Source organism: Aspergillus thermomutatus (genome assembly GCF_002237265.1).
Source record: "Aspergillus thermomutatus strain HMR AF 39 chromosome Unknown NODE_188, whole genome shotgun sequence".
Lineage (NCBI taxonomy): Eukaryota > Fungi > Ascomycota > Eurotiomycetes > Eurotiales > Aspergillaceae > Aspergillus > Aspergillus thermomutatus.
In genome coordinates, this window is record NW_020798237.1 from 44,776 (window position 1) to 59,162 (window position 14,387).

At 48.6% G+C, this 14,387-nt stretch overlaps 6 protein-coding genes across 6 annotated transcripts; 2 read left to right on the forward strand and 4 right to left on the reverse strand.

Annotated features, from left to right (window-relative positions):
- Nucleotides 1-292: 292 nt before the first annotated feature.
- Nucleotides 293-2,106, reverse strand: CDV56_105380 (uncharacterized protein; the record flags this gene model as incomplete). Its single annotated transcript, XM_026758999.1, has 3 exons — nt 293-825; nt 999-1,288; nt 1,364-2,106. 3 exons carry the CDS (start codon nt 2,104-2,106, stop codon nt 293-295), a joined length of 1,566 nt encoding a protein of 521 aa, XP_026612113.1.
- A 702-nt stretch (nt 2,107-2,808) lies between these two features.
- On the forward strand, nt 2,809-3,069 carry CDV56_105570 (uncharacterized protein; the record flags this gene model as incomplete). Its single annotated transcript, XM_026759189.1, has 1 exon — nt 2,809-3,069. One exon carries the CDS (start codon nt 2,809-2,811, stop codon nt 3,067-3,069), a length of 261 nt encoding a protein of 86 aa, XP_026612114.1.
- A 633-nt stretch (nt 3,070-3,702) lies between these two features.
- Nucleotides 3,703-5,713, reverse strand: CDV56_105644 (MDR family MFS transporter; the record flags this gene model as incomplete). The annotated part of the gene is made up of 5 exons (XM_026759263.1): nt 3,703-4,119; nt 4,193-4,353; nt 4,420-5,260; nt 5,319-5,397; nt 5,469-5,713. The coding sequence occupies 5 exons, from the start codon at nt 5,711-5,713 to the stop codon at nt 3,703-3,705; spliced, it is 1,743 nt and encodes a 580-aa protein (XP_026612115.1).
- A 723-nt stretch (nt 5,714-6,436) lies between these two features.
- CDV56_105836 (uncharacterized protein) lies at nt 6,437-6,840 on the reverse strand (the record flags this gene model as incomplete). The annotated part of the gene is made up of 2 exons (XM_026759455.1): nt 6,437-6,451; nt 6,511-6,840. 2 exons carry the CDS (start codon nt 6,838-6,840, stop codon nt 6,437-6,439), a joined length of 345 nt encoding a protein of 114 aa, XP_026612116.1.
- A 3,884-nt stretch (nt 6,841-10,724) lies between these two features.
- Nucleotides 10,725-11,465, forward strand: CDV56_106124 (uncharacterized protein; the record flags this gene model as incomplete). Its single annotated transcript, XM_026759743.1, has 3 exons — nt 10,725-10,939; nt 11,012-11,363; nt 11,409-11,465. 3 exons carry the CDS (start codon nt 10,725-10,727, stop codon nt 11,463-11,465), a joined length of 624 nt encoding a protein of 207 aa, XP_026612117.1.
- A 279-nt stretch (nt 11,466-11,744) lies between these two features.
- On the reverse strand, nt 11,745-12,657 carry CDV56_106197 (uncharacterized protein; the record flags this gene model as incomplete). Its single annotated transcript, XM_026759816.1, has 2 exons — nt 11,745-12,139; nt 12,216-12,657. The coding sequence occupies 2 exons, from the start codon at nt 12,655-12,657 to the stop codon at nt 11,745-11,747; spliced, it is 837 nt and encodes a 278-aa protein (XP_026612118.1).
- Nucleotides 12,658-14,387: the final 1,730 nt, after the last annotated feature.

Consider the following 14,387-nt stretch of genomic DNA (forward strand, 5'->3'; position numbering starts at 1 on the left):
AAAGGCAGACTAGGATGTAGCAGTAGGGAATAGCCTGACATACAGGGCCCCAATTCTACAAGATTTGAATCCCAATGAAACTGAGCAGAAGATATAATAAAAAGCTATAGATTAAATTAGCAGTCTGAGCTCTGAAACAAATATATTAGGCCCACAGATATGGCTTTTAACTTTTCCATTTACCATGCATGGACGGCCTGCAGTCACACATGTAGTGCTGCCTGGATGCTTCCTATATCCACGTTGTTGGAGTGATATGAACTATACACAGAATTCACACAAATAATGCAAACTAGTATAATGTCGTGGGCATACCCAGTACACTTTCAAACCACTGATCATCTCCCAGATCCATCGACTGCATCCAGACCATCTGATCTAGATCTGGGATAGGACTCTGGCCCGGCCTGGTCTCCACGTCGTGTATCTGAGAAGCCACGTCCCACCGCGCTTCGGCCCACAGGCGATATCTGGTTAAAAGCTTGGACAAAAACTTGAGGAAATGGTCGTTGCACTGAAGTTCCGGCTCCTTGCTGCTCAGATCGAGCTTCTGAAGCATACAGTCCATTGTTGATATTAGGTGAACTGTGTTCCGCACCGCTTGGCAGTCCCATTCTGGGTCTTGAAGTGTTGATAGATATTTCAAGAGCGTGATGGTCAGAATCATCTGTGACCAGAAATGAAAGGGCTGGCCGACAAGTTTCGAGCAAGGGATTCTGTAGAAATTGTCCAGCCAAGACTTGATGTTCTCCACCGACTGCCACAGACACTCCAGGCGTTCGAATCCCAGCAAGGTGCCACCGTTACCCATTCGTCCAGATAGATCTAGAGGAAGCGAGTCTTGACTTATGGAGTAAGCTAGCTGGTTTATGTATAGTTCGACGTATTGGGCGTGCGTATTGAGAATGTCTGCATGTTCAGCCTGGTTTCCCCAGGCGAAGGTATCAGCCATCCCGCAGAGATAGTCTGCCGGGTTATTCGCTTGAGAAACTACTTACCTATCTGGTGGAGATCCGGGGGGAATGAAGATCTTAGCTCATGCAGCTCCCTTCGTAAAGTCTTGAGATACAATAAGCGAGGAGCTGAAGCCGCCGCAGGAGCTGTTCCTGTGCGAGCCTCGTCCTGTTGTCGGACGTCATCCGCTCTTTGCTTTAACAACTGCAAGCGTACTTGAGAGGCAAATAACCTATCCGCAGGGCATGATTTGCTTATTGTGATGACTCGAAGCGCCTCTTCCATCTGAGGCGTCCATCGTATAGCGTCTTGACGCCCAAGGTGTGACGAAATACTAGGGATAGTCATACGTTAGTATGGTTGACTAAGAACAAAGATAGTAGTGAAGTTTGATAGAGGCTGTGCGCACTTCGAGCTCAAAATGAAACACGCCAGAACTGCTCGCTGCCTTTCCAATAAACCATAGGGCGTTCCATCGATATGTTCGTCAGCCCGCCCCTGGGTAATAGCCATCATAATTTGCACGTCTGGTGAGGATGGTTTGAACAATCGCAGATCATATACTAGTGACATGGCGAGCATCATGAGGCGAGAGACGAGGTCTGCTCTGCCAAGAAAAGGGTCAGTACTCCATGCTAAATACGTTAGTAATCCAAGCAGCAGGTCGATATTTGACTGGACTTTGAGCAACGCAGATGTGAACAGGAGGCGCTTCAGCTCCTCAACTTGAGTCAGTCTTTCCTGTGTCGAGAACGTGGTAACGGTGTGGATGGCTTGGAACAAGAAAGGCCTGTTTTGGCGCAGATACCGGCTTGTCATGTCTGGGGTAAGGTCGATGAAAGGAAAAGATGGCAGCATTCGGGATCGGAAAAAATCGAGCCGTTCGTCTGCTTGATTTGGCGATGGAGCAGGGGTAGAGAGAGAACAATGATGAGACAGAAATATCGGATTTTGATTCGGTGAGACTGTGGCAACCGAGTCCGTCGCGAATGTCGGTCCCTCTCTGGAGCCCAGAGTCGTGCTCGCGGGGGTTCCTAGAGTGGTATTCGAACAAGACGTGGATGATGAAATGCTGTCTCCGTCGAGAGGTTGAGACCCAGAAGCCGCCGTGGAACCGACGAAAGATTGCATTGCGGATAACAAGCTCTCCATTTTGTCTTCCAGGCGAGCGATCCGCCTGTCGGACACTTGGGTTGTATTCCGCCTGCGAACTGACTCTGATGGCTCGCATCGTTTCTGGAGACGGACACATCTGAGAAATAATTAGCCGAAAATGTCATGTATGTATGAACAAGACCTGTGAGACCACTTGACCTTTCACAACTATCGCCACTTGGAGTACGCACACACCGGCTCTTTGCCTTGTAGCACTGCGAGCAAGCTTGGCCATAGGAGCGGGATTGGCCGAGGGCTGATTTCGATCTCTCCATAGTAGTGATGCACTCAGTTGATGACATGTAGGTGTGGGCAGGCTCCAGAGACACTTGTTGTCTTGTTCTGTGCTGGTCGAACGGAGGGAACTCGGCGGAGATTAGTTAGTTAAATCCTGCTGTGACATGCCGACGGATTTGAGCCCCCGAAGTCCGTTTCTATCACCTTATAGCATTGAATGCTCAAGAAGACGGTCTAGTCCTGATCATACATATTAACAAATACGAGCTCCGCAGGGAACAGGTGTTAGAAAGTAAATAAATACCTATTAATTATAGCTCCCCCAGCATTCGAAGCAAGTGCTAGATGCCATCGCAGCCGCCACCCTAAGTAGCAGCATGTGTGCTAAGAAAGGTGGCCGCACACACAAGAGTATCAGGCAAGAAGAAGTGAGCCTTGAAAGGGCTGGGATGCACCGCCGTGATGAGGAATCACGATGTCAACCTCACCAGAAAGCGCATCGCTGTGGCTGGTGCCATAACCCCTGCCGACAAGCTCACGGCCGTTGTTGGTAAGGGCACGTACTTAATAGGCATGGTGGGCGGCATGACCAAGTCGAGTGGGAGGCGCCTTCGGACCGGGGTCGAAGCCAATTTCATCCTCGTCGATGGCCTAGTCGACCCCACGAGCGTCATGGCTCGCATCTACCCGGAGTTCCTGCCGCAGGTGCTTAAGCAGTGCTAGTTTATGCCAGCACTGCCCCTGCATATTATAGGTAAGGGGCTGAACAAGATCCAGGAGACTCTGGACCTCCAGAGGAAAGGTGTCTCGGGAAAGAAGCTTGTCGTGACGCTGTAGTTGAGTGAATTTAGAGACCTAGTGACGAGAATAAGTTTTGAATAGGGTAGGACAGGATATCGATTTTGTAGTATACAATATAGTAATATACCCTATTACTGCGCTTGCCTGACAGCCAGCCATCCTGCTATGGAACCAAATTCTCTTATATGGCGTATCTTGTCGAAATGCGAGTGCAAGGACATACAAGGCGGCAATACAACGAGGAGGCTGGCCTCCTATGGAGGCCAACCGCCGCGCCTACGGTTGTTGTAAACTAATCCAGTAACTTGCAAAGGGGTGGCGAAGATTGGTCAAGTCACTAAAAGAATAATGTCAAAGGTTTTATACACTACCCACCCAAGATCTATCCTGAACAGAGCCAATTTCCCAATCGAAACGACAGTGAAACACCACCTGTGGGGTGGTACAGAAAACGACTACCGCGCTGGTGGACACGCGACCACAGCAGGCGGAGATTACGTGGAGAATAGTGCCTACAGCCTTGCCCAATCCATTGCTGGCCACACTGCTTCGTCTCTAGGCCGACTCTTTATCACCGCGGTCAGGAGACTCGTTGGTAATGACTTGAAGATCCTTGACCTTGCGAATGTCCTTCCATCCAAGTCCCGGAGAAAAGACCAAGACGGCGAGGCTGACAGCGATACCGAGGTACATGACGTGGTCGATGCTTTTGGCGTAGGCCGCGAGCACAGCAGTGAGCTGGGAGCCAGAGACCAGGTCACGGATGGAGCGGACTCCAGCAGCGACGATGGCGTCTGGAGCGTGGCCGATTTGTGCCGCGCGCTGCTGCAGCTGGTGACGAAGGCTGTTGCTGAAAATGGCGTTTGCAGCGATCAGAGAGGTGGCAGCCCCTATGTTTTGCCAAAAAATGATAATGGCCATGGCTTGAGGGATCTGCTCTGGAGACACGAGGTTTTGTATAGCGATGTAGGGCTAGAGTAAAGCGGCGGATCAGCGGACGGCACGGGAATCATTCTTTGCCAACGAAGGCAAGGATCGAACTTACAGCCGCCGTCGTGCAACCGCTTGCAACACCGTAGAGAATCTGGTACCCGATCCATTGTGCAACCGAGGTCGTAGGACTGAGTGTCGACAAGAGCCCGTAGCCAACCGCTGATATCGCACCCCCCGCAAGAAGAAATGGAAGATAGTAGCCCAAAGCGGAGACTGTGTAGGATCGGCGACGGTCAGTCAACACAGAACTTTACGCAAACTACGACCGGGGACACTTACTCAGGGCGCCCGAGACCACAGTAAACAGGACCAAACCGAGTGTGATTGGGAGCATGTGCACGCCGCTCATCAAGGGCGAGTCATCGCGGATCGCCTGGAAGTAAATGGCAATGTAGAAATCAGCCACAAGGACACTGGACAGGCTGAAGAACATTGTCATTGCGGTTGACCAGATCACTTGGTGTTTGAGCATGGCAAGGGGCACCATGGCCCTGTCTCCCTGACGATGCTCCCAGACTAGAAAGAGGCCAAAGGTAACAGCACCACCAACTAGCAAGCCAATCACAACTGAACCATTCCAAGGGTGTTGGTTCCCGCCAAACTGGAGTCCCAAGAGGAACATGACGACCGCGGGAGAGATGAGCATGAATCCGGGGAGATCCAGAGACTCGAGGGCGGTGCCAAGAATCTCCAGGGGCGGACTCTTGGGTTTCGGTTCGGGGATAGTGTTGAAGAGAAGAAATCCGCCGACGATGACGCCCAAAGGGAGGTTGATGTAAAAGCCTAACATAGGAAGGTGACGAAGGTCAGCCTTTGGCATTTCCAATGCAAAGAAATGGAATAACGCACACCACCGCCAGGACACGTTTGTGGTAAAAGCCCCTCCGATGATGGGCCCCGTCGCCAGGCCCAGCTGGCCCATGCCCATGTTGAGCCCCATAAAAAGCGCCTGTTTCTTTGTTGGGAGGACGGCGGAAATGGTTGTCACAGCGCCGTTGGCCACGCCGGCGGACCCTATGCCCGCGATGGCGCGGCCGACGATGAACATGGGCGACGATTGGGCCGCTGCGCATATGGCCGACCCAATTTCGAAGAGAACAAAGAAGATAAGAAATGTCCACTGCATGATGATCTCGTCAGAAGGCACGATGCGTTGAGTGGTAGACCAAGGCATATACCTTGATGGAAAACTGGCTGTAAATCTTGCCGGTCAAGGGCTGGAACGCTGCACTTCCAAGCTGGTAGGCGCCGCCATACCTAGCCAGGATGGATCAGCATCTCGCAAAAGAAGCAAGCAGCGGTGGTCCTGACGAGTCAAGTGTACTTACCAGCCGACGTCCACCAACGAGTCGAACTGGGAGGTAATGGCCGGAGTGGCTGTGGAAAGGACGGCAAGGTCCAGGAAGAATAGAAAATAGGCCAGGGTAACTGATGTGAGGATAAGAGTGACCGACAGCCCTGAAGGATACTCGTACTTGAGCTCTGCATCATCGCTGGAGGCGCTTTTCTCGGCACCATCTTGCTTCTGCATCGGCTGGGATGCATCCAGGGTGTAAGATCTCGTCTCAGCCATTGCAAGACGTGAGTTTTGTCCGAGTGCTGCTGGTATGATACTGTGCTCTACCGGATTATAAGATACACAAGAGTGACATTTCCTTTGCTGATCATAAATGCACTGCATCTATAATCCATGAGTGAGTGAGACCGGAGTCTACCTCCGAAATCCGCACTTATCAGGTTTCACCTGCAGCAGGATTAGACTGGACTCTGGAGCGTAGAGTGGACCGGATTCTGCTTTCCGAAATCCGACCTATTCCCTGAATGAAATGGACCATAGCCTGTATCCAAAAACACCAGGAGGCAGGTATACCAGTAGCTGGTCAAGAGCTCGCGTGAGATGGGAGACATCTATAAGTAGCGCTATCCCGCCACAGGTGAGGATAGTCTAAAAGTCGCTGTGTAAAGCCAGTAAGTCACCAAGCAAGGCATAACATTTTAGGGCTTATTGCCCGGTAAAATGCAAATCTAGTGTTACCATAATCTCCGGGGGTGCCAGATTCGAGTTTCCAGTAACCTACTTTCAACGTTTTAATAAAATGTGGGCAACACAAAAGAGATTATCAGCAGTGCGGAATATCACCCTGGTGGTGAGCTCTAGTTCTTTGACCTTCAACAATTGAGTAGATACAAGAAGTCCTGCTCGTCTCTCCGGTGTATCTAATGTCCTATTCTTTCTCCTAGTATCTCGCCTCCTCTCTCAACACGTACTCTGAGCTTCCAAGCGGACTCGGTATGTTTAAGCCTTTGTGATCTGAACACTTGTTAGCTTCTCTGCCATCACCATAATTGCTAGCTCTTAGTCGGACAAACCTTATAAGCCCTCCACAAGGTGTCGGCTGGGTCAATTGAACCGTAGGTCTGATCGGCAGTCAGGCAGACCTTGTTTGTTCCACTTGTGTGCTGGCCGGAGCAGTCTCCGTTCTCATAGACTGTAATTCTCCAACCGTTGCCAGGTGCTCGGACAGAGTGAACACCTCCTCTAATATCATCAACCATTGAGGTACAGCCCTGTGCCACGTCATTGCCAGCAGCGGCCTGAGCTTCACCCTTGCAATTGTTTTGGTGATACTCCGAAATGTCCCAGCTGGCATGAGTCACAGCCGCTGCACAGAGGAGGGCAAAGGTACTCAAGAAACGCATAGTGAGGGGTGATGTATAGATCAGTCTTTGCTTTAGGATTTCTCAATAAGATGAAGAGTTCAAAGTGACTTGAATTTGGTCCTGTCGGGGGTATATATACCTTTTTAGAAGCCTTGAGTGAGGCATTTTTGCATGCTGGATCAGCCATCAGCAAGCCTGGGGTGTATCATCAATTCTTGTTATCTCACTAGACTGGACTTACATATGGCTACTGTCCCACATTGCATATCATAGAAGGAAGGGATTGTCAATTTTTGTGGTCCTGAAGTAGTTGTCAGGCTGTGTACACACATAGCTAAACAGCATCCACCAATATATAAATGCAACTGTACCCACTATCATGGCTGTGAAATCTCTCAGCTTTGTCCCAGCCTTCCTATTTCAGACTTTAGAGAATATTCAATATACTGCACAAAGCTGGTAAGAGCCTACAATGGACTATGAAATGCTAGTCACTTCCCCTGCAGGAACTCACAGGCTTTAATCACTTGTAAGTTCGAGAATGCTTCAGGTTGTTCAGTGATATCGAGTCATATCGTCTATTTAGGGCAAGGGGCCGCCCCCGAATAGACTACACTCCATAAAAATGATCGACATTGTTTGTACTCTATATTCCAAATCATTTTCTGCCCCCAAAGTGGACCAAGTCGGAGCCAATCCCTCTGCATAGTCCGCCCACCCAGACTGGGGACACAAATATCAAAACCATGGGCAAGGTAACTACTCCGTACATACATGTGTGTTGCCTTCATATGCAGCGAAAGGCTTCCTTGTCTAAAGCGGCTCTGGGGTGGAAGGTTCATAGTAAATTGGAAATGGCCCACTTGAATCCACCTGGTCTGATCCAACCTGATCCACCACCTACCTTACATACAACCCACCGTGGACCCTACTACGTCGTAGGTATCCCGGGGCTGTTCAACCACTCCAGGTCAGTAGGTGTGGGGCAAACCTCCCCAAAGCCTCTTGGATGGATTGACATTTGACAATGATAAATTTCAATGGTCTTCGACGTCTGGTGTGTAACCTGTTCTCAAGGACCGAATTATCTGCCTGAGGGCTCATTCGATTATCTTCATCATGGCCACTCTCCCTGCTTGTCTCCCATGCATGATGCATCTAGAACCATAGGAAGACAAATATTGTATGTTAGGCGACAAATCTTATATTATTAGCTTCCTATATATATAATATGGATATCAGAGCCATACTTAATAATGATGTGCTTAGAAACCTATATAATTCTGACCTAGGCCATATTAGCTTAGGCATCAGACCACCTAACAGATAGATATTGTAGAAGTAGAAGCCATACACCTAACCAACTCTGTCACATTTATAATGGTATAGGGCGAATATCAAAGGAACTGGAGATCAAGTCGAGGTAAGTCTTGAGGTAAGACTGGATGCTGGACTAGATGCTTCTTGAGGTTAGCAGGCACTGGCTAGAGTCTAGTACTACTTACTTCACATTCATTGCGTGCCCCTGGAGGGCTGAGATAATGAGAAGGATTGCGTATACTAGCATTTGGTTGATGTAGACAATTTCACTCAAAGGGTCGGTAAGACTTGCTTCATACAGTCGTTTATATGGAAATGCTGGAAGGCTTTTAAGAAGACGGATATGTTTGTTGCTTGCAGCGGTCTCTCTATGGGCTGAAGCAAGCTCCTCGCATCTGGTACCAATGTGTTCGACGCGTCCTTGCGGCTCACGGCTTCACTATGGCTCAGTCTGACAACTGTGTCTTCTATAAGAAGAACTGCGTTGTCTGTGTATATGTCGATGACTTCCTAGTCGCTGGAGCCAATGACTGCGAGACAGGATGGGCCAAGAAAGCACTCGATTCCGAGTTCAAGTCGAAAGATTTGGGAACCCGTGTTCTTTCAACCCAATTTGCTTTCCACAGTGATGGATCTGTCTCACTCGATCAACGTCGAGACGTTCGGAAAATTCTCGCTGATTTTCGCATGGAGACCTGTCAAACTGAAGGCACACCAATGAATCCTATAGCCTTGTCTCGTAATCCGGAGTTCCATAAGCGGATCAAGCATTCCAATGTGAATTTCAATTATCAACGGTCTGTACTGGGTACCGGAGAATTCGATATCCAATATATTCAGAAGCAGCTGACGGTCTTCCTAAGCCTTTAGGGCCAGCGGAATTTGCAAGATTCTGCCAACTAATCGGCCTGAAAAGTGCTGAAGAAGGACCAGAATGCGAACTATGATCGTACAGGGGCGCTCTTTCTACTTTTTCTCCCGACAGGGTTTTAGTGGTTTTACTGAGGCCTAGTCAATCTGCGCCAGTGCAGTATCGCCGTGCAAGCACAACGATCCTGAGGGGGAATGTTGTGGATTAAGGCTCGATCAAGTAGACAAGAGAGCTTCGTATACGGATTCATTCCGTATAGATTGATTTCCAATCAATCTGATGTTCACCTTGTATATAAAACCCTCAAGTTTCTTCAGATGGGAATAAAACCGATCAATCTTCCTCTGAATCACAACACTTCCGATCATGATCTGTGCCATGCAACCACAGGAACATTCTCCAGGATCGACCGACGATCTTAAGCAGGCAGAGACACGATCTTCAATCGGCAACTTTGAACAACAAGGCTGACTCAGCAGCTCTGTGACAAGTCTTCGGCGGAGTTATTCAGGCTTGAGTGTCTCACTCAGGCAGTCAGGCTGCAAGGCCCCCTCTGTCCACGTGACCTCAACAAGATAATATTAATTCCAATTCTCTTTCTATCTGGAATTTGTCTGTAAATTCGACGATGGGCTAAACCCCTGTAAGATCTCTCAGATGTGATTTCCCTGGTATTCGCAGTCAATACAGCTATCTCTTACTCAAATTACCGAGACAGTCGGGAGAAATTGCAGTTTTTTGCGTGTTACTGCTTAGAGATGAAATAATGTGTCAAAGTGTAGGAGTTACTGAAGTACTATTACCCTGAAAGAGTGACTGTCATGATGTTATTTTAGTACAGTGGTATAAGTTCTCCGATATAATGGGTATTGAATAATAATACCACTAGGCTAAAAAGGTGTCCGGACGATGTACTCATCAGTCTAGGGTCATATCCATAGTCATAGTGGTATCTTATTCCAACAATGGGGTTAGTGGATTAGTGTAGTAGGCCAGTGCTAGTCCTAACTTCCCACAATACTCCAGCAAATCAAAAACCAACGACAGATTACTGTGAAACAAGTTTGTTTGGACTAACAGGGATCTTAAGAGCCCAGTCGTACTTCGGAAGAGTGTAACTACTGTGTATCTTTATGCGGCTATGCCGTCTCGGTCGACAGGGACTCAGGGTTCGCTGATCCCTATCTGTTAGGTCTGGCGGCAGCCGCCACCTGAAGGGGCTCTTTAAGACCATCAGTGTTGGCTTGGCCACCAATGTCTAGTCCGTTTAGTGCTCTTCTTAGTCGTACTGCTAGGCTATCCTATGCTAACAGAGACGGTGGATGCCAGGCGGCCCAGGCCGCGGTGGTGCTGGGGTGAGCGGGACAAGACGATCAGATGCTTGAAGTTCTGGAAAGAAGGCGGAGGGAACTTGGCCAAGGTCATATGGGATAGGGTCAGAAAATTCGCTCATGACTAGGTACTTTGTACCTTATGATCGAGCTTCCCCTGGTCTGTATGGGGTTTAGTCCATACTGCCAGCGTGCTCTCGCCATCGAGAGCAAGCCACGAGACTCCCCCCTCTTCCAGCGGCGCTGAACGCAAATCGTAACGTTGGCATTCTCTTGAGTCCATAGTAGTCATTACAGAATTAGGAAAATACTCTTTGTACTTGTGTACAGTGTCCCCTTCCTACCAGGATCACCACAGCCGCCGACAGCCCTCAAAAGGAAATCAACAAAACACGAGCAAAATGACTGATGCCTACGCTCAAGCACGAATGAACCATCACGTCTTCTCCAAGCCTCGCAAAGCACTAAGGGGCCCCCATCGCCCCATCGCCTTGCGTCAAGAGTACATCACCGACTCGAAAACAACCCTCGTCCTCAGTCCCCAAGGCGACGCCCAGTCGGTGACGGCGTACAAAGTCAAGGACCAAGATGGACGGACTATCTTCACCGCTAGCGGGTGAAAATATAATAATGGCTCGTGCCGAGAGTTCCGCGATGCCTCTGGCTTGCCTCTCTTTGAGCTTCACAGGAAGATCTCCCTCAAAAGCGCATGGTACATTACGCTGCCGGGAGGTGATCGTGAAGTTACATTAGCTACGGGCGCTCCGCGACTTGCGCCTGCGTTTGGAAACTTCAGTATCTCATTGCGAAATGCGGCTGCGTCGGACACAAAGTCAGCAGCGGAGAAGGAGCTGACGCTCATTGTTGAGCGGCATGGGCGCGTTTTGCAAAGCTTCGATGTTATCGATGGTGACAGGAAGGTAGCGGAAGTGTGCGAGAGTATACGTCACAACGAGAAATTGGCACTGAAGGCTAGTTCGCGGAGGGGTCATCGGCCTGCCCTGGATGTGGTTATGACTCCTGGGGTGGATATGTCCTTGGTAGGTTTCCATGGGAAGGCCCGCTACATGCGCTGACTTGATCAGGTTGCGGTTATTGCCGTCATTGCCTCGGATAGCGTCTACGGTTCAGAATCCAGCTGAGGTCATATGGAGGTTCTTGGGGATCAGTTCCAGTCCTGTATAGGTGAAGAACTGGGCAACCGCATCTATATATTATACATTCATTGGTTCCTCTGCTTCTTTCTGCAGTTCATGCTCCCGGCGTAAGCTGTCCGCGTCGTTTTCCTCAAACATGAAGTTCCAGATTGTTTCAGAAGCCGTGCGTCGGTTTTTGTGTTTGCCAGGAGAATTTGTCTTGGAACTCTTGCTCCCAACATGCTGCAGTACACAAGGAGTCAACGCCCAACGGGTCTCTCCATTCTAATCCGCGTAATCCTCCGTGAGCATGTCGACATACCCGACACGTTTGGACTCATACCAAGACACCAGGTCATTGATGCGGGCTTGCGGAAAGACCAATCCCTGGGAGCAGCAGCCGAAATTGGGCATCGCGTGCACCCCGTCAGGCATGGGGAGCATCGTTGCCCGTCCCGCAGCGAAGAAGAGAATAATCAACAGAGGTGTAATGACGAAGGAGAGGAGAGCTATTGTTTCATTTGGCAGGTATGTAGTCGTAGCTGGGCGACAGCGACGAATCGCCGTGGTTGTGGCCACGACTCCAAATATAGCGAGGAGAGAATAGGAGAGGTAAATAGGCCATTCTTCCGAGTTCCAGCCCAGAAATTTTTCTGTGTAAAAAAGTCGAAGGTAGAGCCCTATCCAGTCGGTGGCACATTAGTTCATTCTGTTCATCTGAATTCTTATCAGCAGGGTAAAATGTGCAACTCTTACACTTGTCCGCTCCCTCCTTGAGGGTCTGTTGTTCGATGACCGCCAGCGCGTGTTTAGTCCGGTGATACCACCCGTCAAGAGCAATGACATCGTCCTCAAGCATAACAGTGTACGATGTATTGGTGGATCCGCACGCCTTAAGGAGATAAGTGTAGTCGAGCAGACCCTTTTCGTGGGCAAAGCTCTTTGCCTCGGGGGTTTCAAGGCCACGGATGTGGTCAATATCGAGAGCGTCAGGGTCATAGAGAAGGACCCTATTGGCGAGCGCATGAAGCCACGGCTCCAAGTACGCCGGATGCTCAGCTGGATTTGTATGTGCGATAAAAACAATCAGGTATAGAGCTTCTCTCTCTGCCGCAGAGAGACCCTCTAGCACCGATCCCACTGCGCTCTGGAGATAGCTTACGCCCTCCCGCGCGACTGAGGCAATTCCCACACACATCGTGGGATGGGCAGACGCCTTGGACTGAAAGTGGTGGGGAAGGGTATTATTGTTAGCATGTTCCAAGAGGGTGTTGGCTTGCGCAGCGCGAAGGGCTGAATAGGCAGGTTCGTAAGCTTTGTCTTCTGCGAAGAAGGTCGATGTTGGATCACGCCAACATCGTATGCGGGCGAAATATATTGCTGAAGTATATAAACAGGTAAAGCCAAGGAACACACGGCATGTATATGAGTTGAGAAGCGAAAGCACACTGAGCCTCAAAAGCCTCCGCGGTAGAAGCATTTTAAACGTGTCGAATACTACGAAGTGATCAGGAAGCGATTGATGGCAGTCTCGCAGATGTTATAAAGGATGGTTGCATGGACTACTAGTGCTAGCATCTGGAAAAATACCTGCACAGAGTACTCCGTACCAGCGGGACTATTCAACAATCTTACCTGCTTTGTTCTCAGCCCAAAAATCTTCTGATTCTAAAGATCCTTCGTAAGGAAGATGGGATGGTTAATGAGGAGTTCGCCAGTAGCTTTTCAAATATCTTTAAGTCTGATAATCATTCTACTTGTAGCTATTAAGCTTATTACAAAGTCTATTTTATTCAATTCATGGGCATCTTTAGAAATACTACTCAAGTATTCTTTATTAGTTCTGCGATACTCTAGCTAGAAGAGTGGTAGATAGTTGAATGGAAATGAACCCTCGCCCCTCAGGCAGATAATTCGGTCCTTGAAAACAGGTTACACACCGGACGTCGAAGACCATTGGAATTTATCATTGTCAATACAGCCAAGAGACTTGACTTTCGGGAGGTTTGTCTCACCTCCTACTGACTGGAGCGGTTAAACAGCTTAACAGCCACAGGGCTCAGGACCCACTCCCCCAAGATGTCCTTTTACTGTATACGGAGTAAAGCCAATCTACACTATGGAGTAATAAGTTAGATAGCCCCATCCAGTAGTACATAGAACAGCCACTCAGATGAGAAGAATCAGACCTTCATTAATTTATTATTTATATATAAAATACTGGTAATTTCTGAACCTATGATAGTATTACAGTTTCTAATAAATGAAAGGAGTGTAAAATTATCTGATATCAGCACCTTGAATGCATTTCTTATAGCTGCTAAAAGGCCCAGACTAGCTAAGAAGATGTTCTCCCTAAGACTCTGGACAGATTCACTGTGTGTACAGCTTGTTAGATTTCCAAGCATAAAGCTACCATGATCTTACAATAAGGATTGGTGTGTATGAACTAGTGTTCTTTAATAGTAAAACTTTCATTCCTATGTTCACGTAGCTCTGCTGCTAGTTAATATCCAGTCATTATGGATCTTTGAATATTTATACAAGTTTGTGCAGTAGTTCAGCTACTAAAGTTGATAAGGACTCCTAAATAACTAGGTAGGATCAGCCCCAAGACAAGGTAGGTACAGAGTACCTTACAGTAAAATCTCTCTATAGTAAGATAATCCAGACAACCTGAAATTCTTGTTATTGAGTATTATCAACACCGGGCCTACCCAAACCCCTATACTGGTATATCTGAAGCTATATAATGGCTATCTAAGTTGTTAAATAGTTCCTGATATCTTGCTGAGCCTGGGTGTCACGGGCTAGAGTGTCCCTTACGGATCTTGTACCACTAGCCTCCCTTACGGTCGCGATGGAACGAAGTGGAATTGCTAAAGAGAGAAAACTAGATACAGGCTGTCGTCGTGCTAAGGTGACAGG